The 23,821-nt window shown below is 41.3% G+C and overlaps 1 protein-coding gene across 3 annotated transcripts in view; it reads right to left on the bottom strand.

Annotated features, from left to right (window-relative positions):
- The window catches only part of BMPER (BMP binding endothelial regulator), a 147,924-nt gene that overhangs the window by 122,949 nt on the left and 1,154 nt on the right, over nucleotides 1–23,821 (bottom strand). For 2 of the 3 annotated variants that reach the window (XM_066556478.1, XM_066556469.1), the window contains exons 2-3: nucleotides 23,525–23,610; nucleotides 383–482 (exon numbers count right to left, since the gene is read on the bottom strand). In XM_066556478.1, coding sequence (XP_066412575.1) covers nucleotides 383–482; nucleotides 23,525–23,539 — 115 coding nt within the window. In that variant the 5' untranslated portion in view covers nucleotides 23,540–23,610. Of the gene's footprint in view, nucleotides 1–382; nucleotides 483–23,524; nucleotides 23,611–23,821 lie in introns of those variants that run through there. The other variant, XM_066556487.1, reaches the window with a different exon arrangement.

Genomic DNA, 23,821 nt, shown 5'->3' with positions numbered 1-23,821 from the left:
AAGTATTATTCTTATTCTGTCCAACCAGATAAAAAGTTAAAGAAATTCTTACTGACTACTAGCAGATCGATGCCGACCTAAAATATTTCTGATAAAATTAGAACTCTTAAAAATTGACAACATAGCGATAAAGAATAAAGATGTATTTCTAAAGGACAGTTGCTGTGCAAGGACTAATAATTGCAGGACAAATATGTGAATTTATGTATTTCCCTCAGCTTTGTAAACATATGTATTTCAATTATGGTTACTGCCCTCTTCCAGCCTCTGGTGACAGCCAAGTCCCAGCTGAGAAGCTGCGAGTTCAGTCCTATCTTTGGCAATGTAAATGTGCACTGATAACTTTTTAAAAGCAAGGAAAATGACAGGAAGGGAATGGCACCTTTGCAACGCTCACAGCAAGCTCCTCTCTGCTTAATGACGAGAGCACAGTCCTTGGAGAGCACTGGACACTTTTCCCTTTTGCACGTCACTTCCTTATTCTGGAAAAAAAAAAGACAAAAGCTATTGCAAGCAAACCAAACCCAAGGCTACCATTTCTTGCAGTTCAGAAAACAAAGTGTGGGGCCAGCAGCCTGCTCTTTTGCTTCAGGAAAGGTCCTTGTGATTCAATGCATCTTTCTTCTCTTGAAGAAACACAGTAGAAAACAGTTTTTGATTAATCCAGGAGCCCAAGTAAATGGTGTTTAAACCCTACATAGACAGCAATTCATAACTGCTGCCCAGTGTCATACAGAACATGTGCTGCACTGAAGAAATCCATGTTACTTAAATGAACAACTACCTACATAATGTGCTTGTTAAAATATCCTCAGGGTCTTGAGGAGCTACCCCATAAACTGCACAGCTTAGGAATCACTTCTCACTGTGACAGAAAGACAAACAGCAGAGGAAAAGGCAGTAACCTCAGAAAAAACAAAATTCTGCCACTGCGGAAAATCAATTTTGCCTAGAGGTTCTTTGAAAGAGGCTACTATGTACTGTACCAGGCAAGATGATTAATGTAATTCATCTTTCTCCCCAAAATGCTGAGAATCAAAGAAACACCATGAGCAGACAGAATCACTGTACATTACAATGTCATCTTGCTATGGCAAAAAGCCAGGGATTTCCCAAGGCCAAAGGGCACATTGACCACATTAAGGAATGTCAATAGAGGATGTGCAACAGCAGCAGGCAGCAGAAATATTCCATTTATTGCCTACCTTGCCCCAGTGGTGTCAACCCTTTTGGTTATCCCTGCCACTAAATAGGTGCAGAAAACAAATACTTGGGGTGTTTCTTTTAGTAAAATTTTGCTAATTCAAATTCCTTATACTTAAAGTAGCCCTCTGAAGTGACCTCCACCTATAATTAGTAGCTCAGTTCATTAGGTGACACAGGTGGCTATCTAGTACATGCAAGTACCCACCTCACCCAGTCTTATGACTTAATTAGAGACCAAAAAATCAAAGGGCTAGAAAAATGTAAATCATAAAACTCAAGAAAAAAAAGCTGTGCTTTCCAGTCTTTTTACTTTGCTCCCTGTGGCCTTATTCAAGGTGCCTGTGAAGAATAACACGCAGCTTTTATTACACTCCAGCCCTTTGTCTAAAATCAGAGGTTTATTTACTTCAAAGTCACTGCCTGATCTGATGGGAGCTATAAAGGCACTTCAGTCTTATCAGTGTAAATGAGGACTCACTCTCACCAAGACAGTGTGAAATCAGCAAATAAGAATCAGGCCCTAAAGCGCAGCTGCAGCAACACAACCCATTACTGTAAAAAGCCAGGTCACTGCAGTGCTAGCTGTTCTGCATCACTCCAGCACTGCAGAGCAACTATAAATGCAATTTAACCAGCAGGTTAAGCTGAATTTATGGCTGGTCTGTAGCTATGGACTGGCACAAAGCAGCCACGACACGGAATTCAAGTGGTTCAATGTCTCTTTTAAAGCACTCAGTGGAATCTTGATTCCCTTTGCAGGAACATGGTGCTCCATAAAGTCTGCTGAAGGGCAGCAGAACCAAACGTACCAACTCACAGTTGTATTTTAAAGGATTCTGCTAAGACCTGATTCTCTCTAATGAGTTTGCTTAAGGAAAGATTTAATAAGCCTATCAGCCCCACCACCTTTCCCTTTATCTGTGGGAAAGCCTTCTGCCTGGTGAAAGTGGGTGTGAAGGAGGGGCAAAACCCGGTTTAGAGTTTGTTCCTGTGGAGAACATGGCTCACCCAGCTGCAGCATGCACCGTGCACCTCTGAGATAAGCACAGTGCCCTTCAGGTCCAACCTGGCTGGGCTGGGTGTGTGTAAGGGAGGCCACTGGGCAGCTGCCCATTGGACTCTCTCTTCAAAGGACAACATTATTGTTGCAGATGGCAGCAAGAGGGACAAAAAAATAACAGAGCTTTGTTTTTCGTTTTTAATTCCCTGGTTGCCAGAGGACTTCTGGAGCAAATTCCTCATGCAGCCCAGCTTCCCAGGCAATTTCTTCCCTGAGTGCTGTCTGCCTCCTTCTGCCCTCAGGTACATCCTGACATGGTATCTTCCTGTTGGCAATGCAAGGAGTTCCTAAGGATGACCCAACACACGTATTTCAAACAGGAGATACTTGCTAGTTACTGTTCCCAGTAGAAGCCTCCTGCTTCCCCCATATTGCTAAAATCAGAAAAATTCTGTCCAGTTATGAGCTTGGTCTCACTGAGCCACCCCAGGGGGCCAGCCAAATTCGGGTCTTGCTCTTCTTTCCTTATCACCAGAAAAGCTGCTGTTTTAGCAGGTTTTCTGGGAGGAAAGATTTTGGAATTCATGTACTGATGCCAAGGGCTGTTTTGCATTAAGCAGCTGTTCCACATGAAGAATATTAGTGGCCCACAGTGCAGTGACAGGACCTGAAGGGTCCTTCCCCCTAGGAGGATGTCTTAAGCAGTAGGCTACAGATTCACATTTCCTTTCTCTATCTCAGTAGGCTTTGAACTATTTGCTGTTCAGTGGCCTGGCTTCAGCAGAAAGAGGCTTGTGCTTCGTGCCCCCACAAGTCACTGGTTCTTCCAGCAAGGGCACTTGTGGGGAAAGCAGGAGATGAGCCATTGAATTGCCTCTAGATGTGGAGGGCAGCAAACCTGGATCACTGACTCAAAGCTCAGTTATTACAGCACAGTGCTGAAAGGTAGGGAGGAGGTGCCACACTCATCACCCACTACACTTTTTTGTTGTTGGGGTTTTTTTGTTTGGTTTTTCTTTTGTTTTGTTCCTTTTGTTTGGGGTTTTTTTCCGCAAATTAAAATGGAAGGTTAGCTCTGTTCCTTGGAGAAGCTGCAAGCTCCTCCTGCCTTAAAGGACAGCTCCGTGTATCCAAGTAAATAGAGCCAATCTTTGCCAGCACAAAATAGAAGAGCAGCTCAGCACTAAAACAGAGTAGGATTTGCAAAGCTGATGTTCATCCTCTCTAGCTTGCTATAGCCCCAAAACAGGCTGTTTCACATGTCATCCCATGCTGCCTAACTCTCTGCCATCAGGGCTGGGCTGCTCTTCCAGGGTGTGAGGTACAGCATTGTTCAGGATTGCAGCCCCACCACTCCTTGTGGGGTCTTTTGGTGAAAAAAAACATACAGTAGAGCCCCAATTGCAACATATTGCTGCCCTGGGATTGTCCTCATGGCAAAATCCCTCTTGAAGTAAGAAGAGATGAACATAACTCCAGGGAAGTGCATCCTCCTACTGCTTCTAGTACTATTATTACTATTATCCCAAAATTCTTTCTAAAAAAGTTCTGCTGTTTTATCTCAGTGCTGTATCTTGTGGAAAACAAGGTCAGCAGATGTGGAGGAAAGGGTTAATGTACCATGCTGATCCATCACAGGCCTGCAGCAGATAAAGCAGGGCTGGTAAATCATTGTTTAGTCTATTGCAGTCAGGCATTATCCAGTGCAGATCTCCTGGGTCCACTGGGTGTAAAAGTACAAAAATAAAACAAAAGAGTAATTGTCATCTGGAGGCTGGGTTTTTCCCTTCACCCAGTTGCCCAAAACACTGCTCTTAATGTCTACTGTCCATCTGCTTGTTTCAGTTCTGCTGCCTCCTCCCCTCCCATTTCACAAGGGCAAAGTGGAGGCTGAGAGCAAATGGGACTTGAGCAACAAATCCTTTCCTCCCAGTTATGTCCCCTCCCATACCCCCAGTAATCATAACATTTCATTACTTGTCCCAGCCATACATTTAGAGAGCGGCTAAGTAGCTGCATGCAGGAGAGCTGTATTACCAAGCCTCCATCTGGGCTGTCAACAGCGTCTCTGAATCTGTTGAAAGCTCTCAGATACTTTGAATTTTGCTGTTCTTAAGAGAAAACTTCTTAGACGGCAACAGTCAGAAGCCAACAGTTATGGGAGGGTAGGGGATTTTTTTTCCCTTTTGTTTAAAGGACATGCACTCTGGCACCAAGAAGTGCGGAAGAGACACATGGCCCATAAATACATAAACCCTTTGCTAAGTCAGAAAGCTGGGAGTCAGTCAAATCCATAATAGGATCCCAAGATTCATAATAAATAACTTTTAATTACAGTCCTGCACAATAGTTATTTTAAACAGATGGTTTATAGATTCACATCTGGGATTATTTTTTTTTTTTTAATTTAGTGCTCAGGCACACACACAGAAAGGGAGAGAACCTCAGCTAAGGTTTCTATTAGTGTTGGAAAAACGGGTATTTTTTTAAAAGAGGTCAGGCTGATCCAGAACAATACTGCCGCATCTGACGCAACTCCCCAGCCAGTGCTCAGCTCAGCAAAGGGCTCACTCTGGAATCCCAGACTCCCCTGAAAAGGAAAATTTAGGGAAGTGCTGGAGGGTCACCCTGAACTCCTCACTGCACTCACCAAGCCCAGCTGTGGAGAACTCATGTTTCAATGCATCTGGGGAAAAGATCAGAAATTTTGTTGGGTGTCCATGTTTCTCCCCTCTCCCACACTTTTCCAATGAGAACCACGGATCTCCTTAAGTAGGCATGCAGAGGTGATGTCAAATTCCCACACAGGAGAGATACACTAACCAGACCCAATATCACTGCTACTGCTTCATGTTACCTTTACTACAACCTCCCCTCAACACAATTTGTTCAGCTTTTACATGCACCTCATATTTTTTACCTTCCATCAAAGAACCCCACGCAAAACAGCCCATTCTGGAGACAAATTATATCAAACTAACAGCCTTAAACTCATATGGTACAGCTAAATAAAATGCCAACATGAAAAGGAAAGAAAAAAAAAACGCACACACTAAAAAGGAGTCTGAATATTTGGCAGAGATGTTGGAGAGGATATGCGCCAAACCACAGCTTGGAAGCCACAGCCAACTTTCTACAGGGTTCCCCACTGGACTCCTGCCGGCTCACAGCAGCCACCAGGAGGATGGCTCTTTTCAACCTGGATTTGGCTTCAAGAGGGAAAAAAAAAAAAGAAAGCAAAATAGGAGTCTGCTTCGTTTATTCAGGACTGTACCAAGGAGTGCTTACATCAATGGTATTCTGAGCCTACTCTTGTGCTGTAACAGCTGGTTGCAGAAGACATTGAAGGTGTGGTTTCTCAGGGGGACAGATGTCCACAGTGATGGTCTGGGGTTGTTTTTCTTTCTTTCTTTTTATGTATTGAAAATGCTTTTAGGAGGCTTGCGCTGCATTTCTAATACCCCGAGGTTATTAATTATTTATACTGAATGGGAAAAATGTTACTTAAACTTTCATTTAACCAAAAAAAAATGCTGTGGAGAGAAAAATAATAAAAGCAAGAGAGAGAGATTAAGTAGAAATACCAACTACCATTAATGACTAATCCTGAAAATTTGTTTTTTACCACTATCCATCATAGTCCTGCTGGCAATTCTGATAGGACTCCTCACCAAGTAGCTCAGGGTGCCCTTAAGTTTCTGCTAGGAGAAGGCTGTGGGATCACCTATGAAAACAATAACAATTTTCATACAATGGCAAAAGTTGCCCCCGAGGAATATGGGATGGAGCTTTCAAATACACACATGTGGCCTTAGGAGAAGAAAGAGCCATTTAAAATTAATGAAACAAGTGTATTCAATTCAAATGGGCAGCCTCTCCACCGCAAGGCAAAGGGCAGGCTCCAATCAACGCCGGCCCCTGCCACGTGCCATGATCCACGTTCTTAGGCCACACTGCTGGGCTCTCTGCCAGGTGTTGCACACAGCCAGAGCATCCTCTCAAGCACACAAGAAGCCACACTCACACCACACAGGCCACAGGAGGAAAGGTCTGGGCCAGCACTGGCCACAGGTTCTGTCCCTCAGCAAAGCTTGGGAGTCCCAAGCCTGTGCCTGCACCTATGTTTACATGCAAACAACCCCAATGCTGGGCCAGCTTGAACTCAAGAACAGGCTCAGACACATGCTTAACTCATGGTCTAGACAAAACCTGAGGCTCTTTCTGAAAATAGTACCCTTGCTTCTTTGGCACTCCTGCCTGGAACTCTGTCTCAGGACTGATTTACAAACCAGAGTTGATGCAAGCAAGAGATCCCTGCTAAAACTGTGGGACTGCTGTCTTCCATGAGCATTTCTCTACCTGAGCAAGAACCACACCATTAGGCTTCAGGGAGGAGACACCACTCCTCAAGGAGAGATGTCTGCAGACTCTTTGAATCACTGTCAAGGGAGATGAGATGATGACTTTTCCCTTATTCCCTTCTAATCCTCTGCTAGGGTTTCTTTCTCTTGCAAAACAAATTTTGTGGGTACAGTAAAAACATCGTTTAGGACACTAGATGCATTTCTAAATTCAAGGTGGAAAAAATATTTCCCTATGAAATGATGTTTGTTCTCAGGAAAATGATAGCATTCTCTCCACATAACCCTACAAACACCAAGGCACATGCTTCACCAAGAGAGACAAAGGTCCCATTATTTTAAGCATGTAAAATTGTAATGCGACAACTCACGGGAGTGAAGTCAAACAGACACTTCAGTACCTTCAGCATTAGGTCCTTGCCTGTGGCAGAATGTGACCATGATTTCAGCATGAACTGCATTAGATACAAATGACAGTATTTTAGTTCAGTTCACAGTGTCTCGTTCCTTTTTTTGAGCAGACCACTCAGTAGCCTTTGATTTGCCCCCTCATCCCTGTAATCTGTTTAGCTTATCTGGCCTCTCAGGGTGAGCAGGGAGGAGGCTGCAGCCTTCCTGTGGTGATGCTCAGCCAGCACCAACCATCCCCCTTCATAATTCGAGCTCTCCCCGCTCCCTAGGAAAGATGATTAAAACAAAGGCCCTGCTGAAAGATGACACCAAATTTCACTTCAAATGGGTATTCCCCACTGCTGTGAGGAAGACATGAGTATGTGCAAGTGATTCAGGACAAATCACTCACAACCCCTTACAGTCTGAACAGATTTTTTTTTTTTACTGTGCTTAATGATGTACACCAGCACAAGGAAAGTGACCTTGGTGGCCTGCTGCAATAGCAACACTCCCTGACAGCAGCCCTGTGCACCAGCATTTAGTGAAAAGAAAGTGCCATCTCTTCCTCCTACATTTGCTGGCATTAATACTAAGGCTGCAGCTGAGGTCAGGGTCCCAGAACATCAAACATTTTGCAGCACATCCCTGCTCCAGTGGGCTCAGGGACAAGGTAGACATGGCCAGACAGAATTACTGTGACTGCAGATTGACATTTCAGTCAGAAAGCCAGAGCAGGATCCAGACCATGTAGCTCTCAGTCTCCCTGTCTCCACCTCAACCTCCAAGTGCAACTTCAGATTAGAGTTCTTCAGCTGCACAGTTATAGGCAACACTCTTTACCTGTCAGCAGAATAGCACGGCAGTCTTCTAGCAATAAGAGACAGGGCCTTCACAAGTTCCCAGCAGTTCATACTATAGTGAAAAAAATACCCAGAGTAATCCAGGAGCCAGATTTCAAGGAAGGGTTACACACAGGGATTCCTGTGGGAGACCACACCTTCACATTTCATGAGATGCACACTTTTAAAACTCACATCCTTTTCTGTGACTTTTAATTCACAGGATTATGTTTCTCCTTTGTCAATGAAGAGTTTGAATCAATTATCAATTACTTAAATCTGATGACAATATCTAAGAAAAAGGTAATTGCAGTAGGTAATCACAGGCAATACCTATCAATTTGAAGCTCCAGCTGCAAACCTGGACCCATGCTTCTGTAAAAGCTCACTGACCCAGCCCTGTGAGTTTATGATCTACCCCTTGTTGAATGTTCTCAGGTACTCAGATCAGTCAGAAAAAACCTTTTGGATGATTACTACCCAACCAATTTTCAACTAAATGGGTGATGCTGAAGGCAAGGTCCAGCCTAGTCCTAGTCTGGTTTACCCTGACAGAAGCTGGTGAAGAATTCATTCTCCCAGAGAAGTGACGGGCAGCTGAGGGCCATAAAAGCTTCCACTACCTGAGCTTGATCCACCAAACACAGCTGAAGTCAGCAGATGTGGAACAGCATTGCTGTCCTGGGTGTATCCTGGAGAATACTGGTCCCCCTTAAGTGCCATAGGATGGCTTGGAGAAGGACAAGTCTGCCAAGAAAATTGTTCTGAAAATGCCCAAAATAAATTCTACTCCTAAAAAATCATTGAAGATGACACTCATGAATTATCTAGATGATTTCATAGAGGGCAAAGCATACTACACCAAAGGTTTAAAATAAATTATTAAATGATTTGAATTCAAAATTTTAGATCAAGATATGGTGTCACGTTCTGGCTCATCTCAAAAACTAGCCCTGCTCATCAAAAGAGTGCCCTAAAAATATTCTTCTTTTCTTTCTTTACTAATGTTATCCCAGTACTATACACTGCTATTTCCTGGTAGATATTGTCAATGAGAGATAAACAAAGCCATTAAAACAATAAAAAGGACATCAAAATCAAAGCACGTCAAAATCAAATCTATCAGTTCAGAATTCCTGTTTTCGATAACTGTATTTTCTATTAGAGACTAAATACTGACCGATATTCTTTTTCTTCTAATGTTGTGAATTAAAAATTCATTTGACATTTATTAAAAATAAATACATTGACTGCTTTTTAAATAAGTATCATTTCATCACAATTTGATAGGCTAAATCTACAAATATATATCCAAACAATAGTTACCTGTCATTGCATCTTTATTACCTTCTTTATCTGAAGCCTGCTTACTCAGTCTTTACACTAGAGATTTCAGCAGTGGCAAATGCTCTAGTTTTGGGCTTCAGTCTGTTCTAAAAACTTTGAACAAAGCAGCCCTTGAGGCCATGTACTTCTTAAAGACTTTAAAAAGCCCAATGGGCCTCCTAACTTACTCTGCAACAAGTCATATCCCATGAAGAAACTCACTCCTGTACAACACAAAAACAGGGCTAGATTAAAGAAAAGGAAAGAAAAAGAGCAGGGTCCCCTGCTGCTCTGTCTGGCCAGAATCATGTCTTTTACTGCCCATATCCTCTAAAGAAACGATGCTCTCATGATATATTACCCTAATACATCACCAAGTGACAGTTTTCTCATGATACTGTATCCTCAAAGATGTGATGCATGCCAGAAGCAGCGACAGGAGATCTCAGCTGGGGGAGAGAAAGGGGAGGGGTTTTTTATTTTCTTTCAAATGTTTAAGCTATACTTTGGGGTTTTCCAATGTTATTTTGAGAAGAAAATCCCTGTCAGTCGTAGCTCCATAATCCAGAGGACTCCTAGAAGTTTTTGCTGTACAGCTTTTAAACCGGAAAGCACCAAAAAAACAGTCTCTTCATTTAATTGAACAAGTTTTGAAATAGGACCAAAACGCTTGAGGAACAACAACCAAATAAAAATAGTAGCCCAAAAGAAAGAAGCAACGAGAGTCTGTTTTCTATTATGAAATTATTTAGGCAAAAGGCCTCCAGACACTGCTGTTTTAATGAACTTGCAAGGAAACTGAGAACTGACCCTGAATTTGTTTCCTTACGTGATCTTGCCCGTGCTACGCAGTGGTTTTAGAAAATAAAAAAAGGTTATTCACAGCAGAGTCTGCAGAGAGAAGGCACAGCCTTCAACTTGTCAGTCAGCACAGAGAAGAGCGGGAAGAGACAAGGAAAAGGAACAATTCAGGCAAGACCCCCCAGAGGAGGCAAAAGCTTTCAGGGTCTTTTAATGCTGCCTTCAACTCACAAAGCCACACTCATTTTTGCTGCAACTGCTGCTTGGCTGCAATAAAATCTTGTAGGGGCTGTGGTAATCCTGGGTCATGGGCAACCCACAGCAGGCATCACCCTCAAGATGTCTTCATCCAGCTGCTGCCAGCAAAGGAAGGCTTAAGGTCTTGGGAGAATTAGTCAGAAAAGCTTATGACACTGTGATGTTTAATTTGACACATCTCACTTCTGGGTGTTTCTACTTCCTATCTACTGAAAATTCTTTGCCTCCATCAGATGCAAAGAAGAAAGGTAGAATAAGCTTTCCTTTGTTGTGATTAATCATACTGCCAAATTCAGTGACTTTCAAAACTTCAACACTGTAGCTAATAGGAGAAAAAGCATATTTTGACTTGTGGACTAAGCAAAAGCGATATGGAAGTCATTGAGAAGAAACTAAAAGCCAAAGCTGTCAATGTCACTTTCACAGTCCTTGAGCTGACTTTGACCATATTTTGTGGCCTGGCCATGGCTGCTTTTGGGTGAAATGTAACAGCTCTCAATCACAGCAGTGATCACTTAGCCACATAACAATACCACTGCAGTCAATGAAACCACCCGTGAGAGCTCAGAGCTTTGAGTCGAGCTCTTCAGTGCAGACACATGCACAATGCCCCATGCTTTGGGTAGATCCTCTTAATTAAACACTTGTTTTTAAATGCTGCTCTGGAAAAAATTTGCTGTCCAAAATAAGAAACTCATCTTACACAACCACTTTCTTCTTGAAAAATCCAGTGGTTAAAACATGTTTTTGCATAATCGTAGCCCTGCAGGGACAGTTCTCACTTCTGAAAAGCAAATTCCCTTCTTTCTGTTTTGCACATGTACAAACAAACAGATTCTGGTATGTCCAAAGCTTGCAAATCTCAGCTATAATAATACATTGAATAGAAGCCATACAAGCAGGTTTTTTTTTTCCTCAGCCCATGTTCCCTTCACTCCTTCCTTTCCCTTGCCCCACTTGCACTGCGGGAAGTAAAAAAAATACCTGTTTCTGACAAGTAAATGGAGCTGACATTAGAGCGAAGCTCGAAGGTGAACAGGGTATGCACAAGTCATTTGTCATCTTGACAAAGTGAGATTTGGTCACCAGTGGGACACTTGAAAGACATCTGAACAGTTGGCCTTGACCACCAGCATTTCTTACAGCTTATAAAGGGACCCATGGGACCAAGAACACAACCTGCTTTTGGAAGTGACTCCTGCAGGGGTACCTCTTGATGGATGTAAAGGCAGTGTGATATATCAGGTGCCATTAAGATCTTTGCTAGCAGGTTCTATTTACATAAGTATGGAGTGTAGATAGCATCTTGTTAACCCAATTAATGAGACTCAAATGTCAGGAAACAGATTATGCCTGGCTTAAAGTCCACAGTGCTCTGAAGGCAGATAGACAGGATTTCATTGTGTGGGACAGCACTGTTCTTTTTGAGCAAGAACTCAGGCAGCAATCCTTCTACCTGGACAGCTAGGGGAGGCAGAAAGATGATCTGAAATCCAAAAGTTTCACGCCTTTAGGACAAGAGGGGCTCTTTATGATGAGAGATTCAAGCGTCGTGTACAACAGAGAACCTGCAGCTGAACCGAGGAAAACTAAAACAATATCCACTTGAGGTCTTGGAAACTTTATTTTTTATTAACTGTACCTTCTTCTGCAATTAGAGAAAGTCCTTGTTGCCAAGTCACAGCCAGGCCTGGATTAGAAGAGAAACACTGTTTCATCCAGCCTGTCCACACTGCTGCGTTTTATACGGGCAAGTGAAATGTACTTCTCTACCCTAGAGATCCTGACCAAGATGAGATCACTAATCTCTTCATCAGTGGCTCTCGACATACTGCTTGATACAATAAACTGCTGTTCTCCCCCAGCCTCCCACTATTAAGCTCTATGATATAGAAGCAGATGCTCTTGTCACCCAGGTCAGAGCAGTGAACCCTGAATGGCACAGCATGAGGTGCTTGGCCCCAAAACAGAGGGGGGGTTTAGGGAAAGGCCTTGTACTCAGCAACTGCTGCCAGCTCTCTGCTCGGCATGACAGCTGTAAGGAATTCCTGTCCAGAGCTTTCTTCTCAATGGAAGAAGACAGAAAGCATGGGCAGCCTGGGCCAGCAGCCCAACCTCAGCACCACTCAGCAGGTTAACCTAAATCCTCCGATGGGAACAGTACCTCATGGGCACAGACACAAGTTGTCTACAAACACACAGGAGTCGTATTAAATCTCCAGAAGATGCTTCAAATCCTTCTAGACCTCTGGTTCCAGAGCCATGCTTTCCTGGAGTGACATTGCATCCACATCCTCTCCTGCCCGCAGTCCTTGTGCCCACTGAACAGGCTTGGAGCTGCCTTCCCATTTCTCCAAAAGGCTGCCTTCCAACAAAACTCCCTTTTCTAGTACATGGTTTGCTTCCTTTTCCCCTTTTTTGGTTTCCACCTTTTTATGTTTCTTTTTATGTGGACTGGTTTAATTATTTCAAAAAATAAAAAAAAAATATATCAAAGATACTCCTTTTATACTGAAACAATTATACAAAGTTTTAGGCAGCAAATATTTATGCTTCACACAACAAGTGCATTAAACCAGTCAAATTTCTTACTATCATAGCCTCTAGTTGTAGATATTTTATAAATTTCAGCTTCAGATTGATCTTTGGGTCAAATTATTTTTTCTTGATGATTGGAAACCTTGCCAAGTTAAACTGAACATACACAGGCATTTTCTCAGAAGCCATACAAATGGCAGTTTCTTCTGCATTTTCATGTTAAACAGGTTCTGGTTCAGTATCAGTGCATTCTGCTGCATCTTAATGTCTACATCAACAATTTCCTCCAGAAATACTTCATGTCTATAGATCATGGACAGATTATGCCACAAACATGCATCTGTTAAAAAGATTCCTTACACTACCAGACCCCAAACATTTTAAGGTGCAGCAGTTTTAATTTTCCAGCATTTTTTATCCACTGCATTTACAAACACCCACTAAGACTTGGTTTATAGGCTAAAGAACTTGCATGTTTTGCATTTTGTCTGCCAAAACAATTTCATTCATTTATTTGAATCAAAAGGATTTTCCAGATTGAATCACCAGGCTAGCTATCCCCAGGACTGTTTGGGTAGAAGGGTAAAGTGCTACATATGAAAATTATCATCTGTGCACTGTCATATACAGAAAAAAAAATATTCTCTGTAACAAGCAAATGTTCAACAGCCTCCCTGTAGCAGGAGAGCCTTCTGGTTTATCAGTGTTTTGTGTCTTACAGGCAATCCTTCAGCTAACAGCCTTATCTCAAAGCCAGCCACCCTCCTGGCTCCTTCCTGCCCCAGTGGTATCTAGGTGACACAACCCTGAGATGTTTCACTAACTGGCACAATCAGATCATAATCACCATGTAGCCCTAGAGCAATCATTTATCAGCTCTTCTCCATCTCTCTGAAACCGTACCTCAACTGTACATCCAGACATAAAAAAGAACAAGGAGGCAATCTCAGGACAACCAAGGTCTGTTATTCGTCATCCACTAATAAATCCTAAGACAAAACAGAAAAACAAATGCAAACATATGAGTCTAGCTGGCCAACAGAACATACTTTGATGATTCCAAGCCTTGGGAAATTCTCATTTCCTATTGAAGCCACTTAGTATAACTGAACATAAACATGTCAGGAGCAGGTGAAAAAAAACCAAACCCCAAACAAGGAAACATAATCCAAAACACATAGATTTCTAACCTGTGAGCTGTCAGAAATCTGATTTTCCTGGCCAGGGGTATGCAACATCTTTGTTTGCATCCCCCTGGTTATGGAGAAGTGCAAGGTGCTGTTGCCATGCCTCAAGCAAGATGTTTAGCCAGGAAAGAGGATTTGAGCCATACCATGGCCTGATGGGGAGAGGGGCAGCTGATCCTGCAGCCAACAGAGGAGCCTGGGGTTACACTGAGCACACCGAGCTGCCCAGGGCTGAGCTATGCCTGGTTTTCAGTGAGGCAGAAATGGCACTCTTCAACTTCTCGAGTCTTACAGGATGTTTCAATACTGCTTGCTGAGGTTTGCACATGCTTTAGGCTGCATTGCTACCAGGTGACCGACTGCCAATGCCCAGGGTGAACCAAAGTGTCTCTGGAGCAAAATGCAGTGCAACCAGGTCAGCAGAGCTCTGAGATGGCCTCACTCAACCTCTAACACTGAAGCTTCATGCAAGGTTTACTTAAAACAGGGACTCAAAGAAACTGGGACTGCATTTTGTCTGGGAAAGCATCAGGTCTTTGGTATCATTTTTTCTACATGGCATTTCATCACATCCCCGTCCTTAGTACTCACAAGAATAAATATATCTCAACTCTAATGCTGTTCCACAGTACTGCCTTTTGCCATAGCACCTCCCAGCACACACGTACAATGCTTCCCTCTCTGAAAAATCTGGGAAACAACACAGAAAATGAAAATGAAAACTATAGCCAGGAGGTTGATGTGTAGAATGGATGACAAGTAAAAGGCATGAAAATAATAGACAATGCATGAAGACAAGTTATTTTCTCAACAAGGTAGTGACACACAGTCCTATTTTGACACCAGATTATGGATGACTATCTAGAGCAAGTGGATTCTAGACATGAGGAAAAGAGGAAAAAAAATCAAGGGAAAAAGTCTAATAAATAAATGAAGAGACAGACAAAAAGTTTATGAAATTCAGGCATCAGCACACAAGGTCAGCTTCTGAGCTTCTGGGGATGATAAGGGATGAGATCTACGCTGTACTTGGATCCAGAGCCCAGCACTTGATTCAGGTGGGTGCAAAACACTGCACAGAGCTCCATCAGTCAAACAGTCAGACTAGGAATTTTTTACCTGCAGCTTAATGCATAAGATGAAGAGGCCAAGAGGCCTCAAAGGAAGTAATCACACCAGTTATTAGGTACAGTATAAGCAAGTATCAATATGATAGCCATGTTAATAGTAGTAATACAGGTAAAAGCTTTTATGTAAGATTGGGTTTTTTTTTTTCACAATGGCCTTTTATTTGGCCATAAGCTCAATATAAAGAGGTTGCATTTTCATTTGATTTTTTTTGGTTGTTTTTTAATATTTTTCTTCCCTCAAAATTTTCTATTAAATCATGATGGGGAAATAAAACCAGATATTTGATGGGGAAAAATATCTTTTTTATACAGCAGCACAAAGCAGAGCAGCAGAAGTACTGACACTGTGAGCCATTCACTTACAGAACCATAATTCTTAAAAGGACCATTAACAACTCAATGGAAGAAACTTGAAAGCTAATAAAAACTATATACAGGTAACTGTATGCTTTTTAAATGCCATTTTGATATTGGACCAGCTCTTTAATAATGTTTTTCTTATTGGCAATAAAAAAGTCTCTTAACTTAGACTGATCCATTTTGCGCTTATTGTAGACACATTCCAAAGACATTTGCAAGTTATATTACATTTTTCCATTAGTTTAAGGCATTTTTGTGCCCTTCATACTTTTCCATGTATTATTTATACATATTCTTTTGTATTTGAGATATCTGATCCTTTAATTACACCAAAGAGAATCTCATTTGCATACATGATGGATTGGATCTTCATCATCGTTACAGTGACATATCACCAGCTCTCTTCCAGGAGGGTTTTGCCAAGACCTATAATCAGTTCAGCACTGTGTGCATATGTGTATTTGCTCAGTGCAGCTGCCTATGTTAGAAATGTGCAAGTAGTGAACTCTTCACTAGCCCATGTGGTCTGAGAACAACATGAAATAGCTTCTTCCAGCCTGCAGATTTGCAGAAAGGTTTCATCATAAGCTGTTACACATGACTGTGTACCACATCCCCAAAATAATTGTCACGACAAAGCAGAGTGCTCTGAAGGCCAACATACCTGTGAGGGATGTGCCACAGTCTGAGGCAGCTCTTGGATATGAAGTGCAGAAAGTGGACATCAAGAGGTCCGCGGATGGCACAGACACAACAAACAATACTATACAATCCATGCTCGTTCCCCAGAGGAGGGAATCAGATGAGATGTTGCATGTGGTACTACTTGACCAGGGTGGGCATACCTGTATATGAACTAAACTGACTTGAACATTCCTCAAAACTCTGATGGAAATTTTAAGGATCAAGCCAGAGTAACCATCCTCTACCACAGACAGTTTGTCAGGCAGGTCAAACTCTTGTTTCACAGATGTTCTGCATGAATTAAGAACAACTACAGGTGAACCTACTAGAATCATCCTCCAGAAGATTTTACCAAAGTAATCACAATCCACCTCTGGGTCTTGCTCCAAGTCACCTCCCTCTTGCAAGACCTCCTTCATATATACATGTATATACATATTCATACATACATTTCTTTCATTTCTATGACAAAGCACATATGGGACACCCTGCTGCACCAGACATGGCGTTATGTCTGTTTTTTGTTTTCAGGGTTTGTTTTTTGGGGTGGGGGGTATTGGGTTTTTTTCATTTAAGAGATTGCATATACATCTGTATTTGGAAAAAAAAAAACTAATAAAACTTTCATCATGTTGGAGCATGTTTGGGTTTCAGGAACCCTTCATGCACCGATCAAAAAAGCATTCTCTTTTGGAGTAATATGGGGGTGAAAAGTATCAGTACACTACTGTATCATAGGCTTTTTTGTCTCTCTGTTTATTATTTTTGTGGGTGAAGAGAAAGCTGATTGTATTATACAGTAATAAAGACCAAGAATATTTAAATTGAAAGAAGATGCAGTCCTGGTAGACTCTGTAGCTGATGTATGTAAACTATTGAAATTAAATTAAATAAAATAGGTATGAAAGAATTGTTTGATGATTTTTTGTTTGGTTTTTAATATGCACTACTCCACTAAAAGTCATCTGGGCCACATTATACCTTGAAGCAACAACAATTGAATCCTCATGTACTAAAACACTGCCATCTTCACTGAACATGTGTCAAACACTTGCTCTCAGGCTAGCTACGTGCTTTTAACTTGTGTACTGTGCCACAGATATCAGCTCTGCTATAGGTAAAGAACCCCAGCAATCAAGTAGCTGTTTTGCTCTTAGTCTGCAATGAAGACATGGTTTTCAGGATTGGGCTTCTTTTTGGCTGGAGGTGTGTGCGTGCAGGGGGGAATAAACACCAAAGTTATTTCTTCAGTTTTTTGGTTTGCTTGCACTTGGTTTCACCAATTTACTAGTTCAAGCTAGGCAGAACACTAGGTCTTATAATGACAAATTTAACATTATTTTTTATGAGCAAAGGTCAAATTCTACACTGCTCATTTGGATTTAAAAGAGGAAATTTAAACTACAGAATGATGTTTCATGCTGAGTAAAACTTATGGCAATCAAAGCTCTGATTTCTAGTTCCTGAGCTCCTGTCTCCAAACTTTTCTCAGATTTCCAACACTTGGTTATTCTTTCTGGCTTACATTTATTTCCTTCTGGTCTGGATTTAGGTGATAAAAGGTTGAGACATATGATTACCACTCCTCAGGTGCAAATGGTAAGTTTGAGGCACAAGCATGAGGGACGGGGGGAGGAGAAAAGGTGGGGAAAATGGCTCTGGTTTAGATGTGGTTTGTCAAGATTACAATTACACAACTCATTTGTTCTAAACTATTTTGGGGAATAAAAGATAATAAAAGACCTTTTTTCCCCACAAAAAGCATACAAAAACTCAAATCATTCATTCTCTTCAAAAAAATTCCAGAAGCCCTTGCAATGGCAAGGCCAGCATTAGCTGAGGTACACTTATCTATTTCCTTGCAGTTCCTCACTTCTACTCTGTCCCTTTCAACTGGCATTTTTGGTATGTTCATTTTGAAATTATACACATCACTGGCCAATGGATACATTATTCTTGGATCCCTGCTTGCTTCTAGAGAGGTGCTCAGGGTCCATGGAGATGATGACAAACGAGCATGAAATGACACGGCTCTCCACACCACTGCTGGCACCACCACCTGTCATCGTTGTCACTGTTGAGCTCATCTCACCTTCAAAAAACTCAGCACTCAGAACTTTAACTGGGGCTAAGTTAATTCTGTGGTCTTTTTACATTCTCACCCTATAATTATGCACAGGTTCTCATTTCACCTATTTCCGATGGACTGCAGCATTTTTATGTCTTTTCCACGTGTATGTTGAAGCACGTATTTCTTGAAAGTAAATGCCATAATATCAGTTGTGAGCCTACTTCTATTTTGAGTGCTAGATAGCTTCCAGCCAAAAAGCTGTACCAACAAAAACTCTGCTGAATTTCATCATTTACCGTACTTGTACCAGATCTGAATTTAAATATTCCATGCCTGTTTTAAATGCTGACAGTCAAATAAAAGAAATCTAATCAAAAATTCCCTTAATAGTCTGTTAATAGCATTTTCCCCCTAACGTTTCAAAATCCTCAATATACAAAAAGTCCCAAACTTACCAAAATGTGCTAGGCTTTTATACTTATGAAGCCTTGTTTGGTTCTGCTAACAGAAATTTATTTATGCCTCCACTACATTCAGCCCAAAACTTACACATATAACAGAGAAAGATCTGAAATTGTCATACACAACATGTTTGGGCTTCTCAAACTGGACAAAATGTGCAAAGTGTTCCTATGGATTTTAAAAAAAATCATTTTTCCACAGATGTGGGAGGATAATTTTAGAAGATAATTTTTGCATTAGGTAGTGTAGCTATAATCATTTGCAGTCTTAAAGCATTTAATAACTGGAATCAATTTCTCAAAGTGAATCAATATAACTCCATTGTGAATACCATCAAGATTATGTATTTTTACCTATAATCATCATTACCAATTCAGACTAGTTCCCTAAAACAAAATTTTTTTCACTCATCTTCATAACCACAGTTTCACTACTTTGATTTTCAGAAGCCAAGAAGACTTAAGACATTTTTACTGTTGACCATTAAGCATGACATAATGTCACAATCATATGTTCTCCAATGTTTTTTGTACTGTCAGGGGCCGCACCATTATATGAAATAATAGTTTCCCTTTTTTGGACAATTTTTCTTCATAAGGTTGGTTAACTTACTGGCCATCACATCCAGCATTTCCTTTCAGTGTTTACCTTTATCTGATACCCAACTTGGTGCAGCTGAGAGCAATTCCCATCCTTTCATCAGGAAAGTCTTTAGCTATAAACACAGCTGCAATGGGATGCTCAGCCATGGCACAATCAGAAAAACAATTTTCCAGTGCAACTTCTGTGTATCTGTTTTACCCATCAGCTCTAAGTACTTTCCCCAGGGTCTGTGTTTAACAGCATATAAGGTGAAAGCATTTAAAAACAGGTACTTTCAGTTGCCTTCAGCCTTCTTTGCCCTTTTCCAGTATCTCAAATCCAATGGAAAACAAGGCTGGATGTTTTATTTCCAGAGGCAGTGCATCTCCGAGGAGATGCAGAGCCCCAAGACATTCAGAGTGGAAGTGGGCAGAGCAACAGAGAACTCTGGCTCTAACAGCATTTTGCAGACAGCAACAGCAAGTTGTAAAGCATGCTTCCCCAAACCTCTGGATCATGAAGACAGCCTTAATTTGTCTTTTGTCCATCAATGCCTCAGAAGCAGCTCAGGAAAACAGACACACCAAAAACCTGGCATCTGTGCGGCCTGCCTGTTGCCAGAGACACAACAGAAAATGAGCATGTTCAGATTGTGACTGTGTCACCCACATCCACTTGTAAAGTGGAAGTGCATAAAGTAAAAAGCAATGTCTTTGTAGTCAAACCATTAGACCAGGAGTTAGGAGACCTGAGCTTTCATCAGTCCTACAAGAAATTCCTTGTAGATAAACCACATTCTGTTCTTTGATGTTTTTCTCTAAAAGGACAAAAACAAAATGGCCATTTGTTGCAGTCAGCTGCAATCATGACAAGTTCTTTGGAGATCAAATTCACTCATGCTTATGCCATTGCTAAAGTGTGGTAATTGTAAAAGTTCACATTGAAACCACTGTCTTAGAGGTATCAAAAATTACCATTTTTCTGGCATTATTAAACCATTTAGTAGAGACATATAAATTGTGAATGTGGGAACTTGAGATTTTACCCATAGAGGCTTATTCAGCTGGTAGTTTTTGCATGCAGAGCATTACAGTGTTTATGTACACACACACCTACACACCCTTAGTCTTACCTGTTTCCTTATATTAAAGGCCTTATATTAACAGCATCAGAGCTGCTCCATGCACTCCAACACATTCCATTTTGACAAGCAGGGATATCCAAAGCAGAACTATCTCACTGTGGGTGCAGTGCCTTTTCTATTAGAAAACATTAGGTACAGCTCAGAAGTGAATGGCTTACCACACACCATATATGAAACCTCCAGCACATGACTTTCGATGTGAACTTCTCTATCACCTCAACTTCTCTTTTCACATGTTAGAGCAAGTGCTCAAGAATGAGCAAATCTGGTTTGGTAGCTAAACTTGGCTATCTCTAGAACATCCCCACCAACGTCCCTCTTGTATTCAAGATTCAGGAGTTTGTGTTAACAATAAAATTCTAAAACAAGAGATAGAAGCTTCTACCAAAGAGGTGTCCACAGACAGCAGTCTGGGCTCTATCTGCTTTGCTTCTGCTCACGTTCCTACCATGAAAATCAGTCCACCCTGTCTCTGCTAATCAATGAGAAAAGAAAACTTTTGGTTTTGGTCTTCCTGCCAAGACTTTCCAGTGGTGTAAAAGGAATTGATTTTGTAATTGCTCTTTGCAGTCTTCATTTCATTATTGCAACTTACTCATTATCCATGAGCTTCCAATGTTTACCACATTTGCTCCGAGAGCACTACCTGTTGCTTTACCCTCCAAAATGATTTAGCCTATTAAGAGAAAGCCAGAGATCATTTTGCTTGTGCTGCCTCTCGTTCTCTCTTACTAGGATGCATCTGCATGCTCCACAGGACAGTCTGCAAAGCTCTGTCAAACACTCGATGATACAGTTCCTGCATTTCAGTTCTGTGTCCTCTAATCTGTGAGATGGGCAAAGCCCTGGAAGGAGGTTAATAGAATCATAGAATGGATTGGATTAGAGGGATGCCAAAGATCACTTAGTTCCAAACCCCTCACCATGGACAGGGATGTCACCCATTAGATCAGGTTGTTCAGGACCCCCATCCCTGGCCTTGGACACTGACAGGGATGGGGCACCCAGAGTTATATAGATATTCCTCTTCATCCCAGAGCTGTTCAGATTTCTGTAGCTTGTGTTGTTATTTATGGCAGCCTGTGGTCATGGAAATGCATCACTACTAAGGAAGACATGCCATAATCCAATCTGCAATTCCAGTGACTCTCTTTACCAGTGTTTTTAATATAGGTGCCCTCTGCTGAATTTTCTGTCATCTCCTAAACAGCAATTGCTTCCTTTCTGTAACAGCTTATCAAGCTCCCTTTTTAACTGCTCACCTCTTACAGTATGACTTTCCATCAGGTTTGCCCTTGAAGAGAATGATCACTCTTCCAGAAAAAGTTCCTCACTGAATTGTTATTAAACAATCAATATTTCTAGTTGAATGTAAGGCAATCTGGTTTTCTATTCCCTCCTGGTCACAAATCACCCCATTTTTTCTTTTGTTTCCTCTTTCCCTAGACCTCTTAAAATTGATCTTTTCCCTAGTGGCAGGCCTAAACAAAGATTTCAGCAAGGGGCAGTCCAATAAGTCAATGCTTTGGATGTCGCACAGCACTAAAGCCAGTATCTCCAGACTGGTTTCCATCTCCTCTACCAAGACTCCCAGCTTCCAACTCAAGAAACAGAGATTGCATTTATCCTTTGGCAGAAATAAAACCGAGTGCAGCCAGGGCAGGTAACTGCAGTAACTCACTAGGCATCTGTGTGCTTAATAAAACATAGTGTTCTCCTGGCACAGAAAGGAGCCAAATGCCCTCAGCTGCCATTTCACTAAAGTAAGCCCTGCAAACCACAGGGATTTAGAGTTCTTACATCCAATGCTTTTTGCAGTTCTTCATGCTCATACACTAAAAGGGTGCTCATTGATTTAATAAAGCCAAGGTCTAGAGAGATCTATAAATACAAGTGTTTTACCCTCATGCATTATTGCCCTGATGCCCAAGACTGAACTTCTGCTCTTTCACAGATAAATTGCTTCCTCGCTGGTTAACACCAGCTTCCATTAGCAAAAGTGGTGGCAGACATATTTGGGAAGGTGATCCATGATAAAACACAGCTTTGTCTCTCTTTTTGTTTTCCCTTTGATTTTTTTACTTGCCACATCCCATGCTCCTCTTTTTCCCATCTGACTATGCTCAGAAGAAATCAATAAGGTATTCTTTATCAATATTACCTATAAAGTTATCAATGATCTCACTAAAATCTACTGAATTCAGTGCACTGATAGATATCAACCTTGAGGGGTTCAAGATGCTCTTGATCCTAGAGTTGCCAAAATTGCCTTCTAAAAGGCAGTCTGAAACAATTCTTTACATCTTTTATAGACTTACAATAATAATAATAATATCAATAATATTAGGGGAGAGGGTATGTTGATATTTCAGTCCTAAAGTAGAACACGTTCTGTGCATTCAGCTACTCTGTAAATTCCAAAATGTAAAACATAAGGTTTTCTAGCCTATACTTTTCTTTGCATTTAACAGTAAATTAAGGTTTATGGCTTTTATTTAAAAATATCATAGGAAGTTTTATTTAGAATGACTGTTTTACAATAACTCCTAGGCCTTGGCTTGTCCAACTGAACTGCTCCCAAAAATGCTTAACTTTGAAACAGAACGACAAGGAAGCAGAATGTTTCTCCCCAAAATGTGCATCAGCTAACAACACCATTAACCGCTGCACTCCCAGCACAGCAGGCAGAGCACTCTGACGAAAGCATCACTTGTCCTTTCACTGTCATGCTTTTACAGTACATACAGTCATGTTGCTGCCTTCACCTCACACCCTTGTGGAGCTCCTCACCCACTGGGATTGTGACAGGGACCAGCTGGGAGCTCAAAGCAGCAGCGTTTCCAAACCTTACCTTTCCTTCTTTTTGCTGAGCTACAAGCAAAGACTTCTGGGTGCACCCTCAACTCTGTGAAAGTTCTCCCCACAAATTCACATGGTAAACATGGTTTCACAACGTCCTGAAATAAAGTCATGTACAACTTTGTGCCTGGGTTTTAAAGTCAAAGAAATGATTGCCAGATCATGTATTGGGTTACTTTCAATTAGCTCAGCTCTGAGATAACCTTGTGTTACATAAAGGCAACAGAGTCACCCAAGATTTGATTATCTGAAACATTCCCCTCTCTGTGCAGTTACATTTAGTACTCGTCTGGATGTTCTTACTAGATGAAATACACACTTACCAGGCAAACACACATTATACAAGGGTTGTCTGTGATAAAAGGTATCTGCAAAATTTCCCCTTCATTTTCACATTTTGCAACTGATCCTGAAATAGAAATAAAAATTTTTAAATACTAGCATATTTCATTTCACCCTGACAGTTTTGGAAACTATCCTCATCACACTCGTGTTTAACCCTTGCTCCATTCCTAGCCCTCGATTTTAAACCCTGCCGTAATTTGCCAAATTTAATCAGTTCAGCATTTCTGCAAGATTCTAAAGAGAACAGGGAATGAGTGGCCTTTTATTGCCGCACA

Source organism: Molothrus aeneus, chromosome 1, assembly GCF_037042795.1.
Source record: "Molothrus aeneus isolate 106 chromosome 1, BPBGC_Maene_1.0, whole genome shotgun sequence".
Taxonomy (NCBI): domain Eukaryota; kingdom Metazoa; phylum Chordata; class Aves; order Passeriformes; family Icteridae; genus Molothrus; species Molothrus aeneus.
Note: the sequence above shows the minus strand (reverse complement) of the source record. Positions and strands in the feature narration are given on the sequence as shown.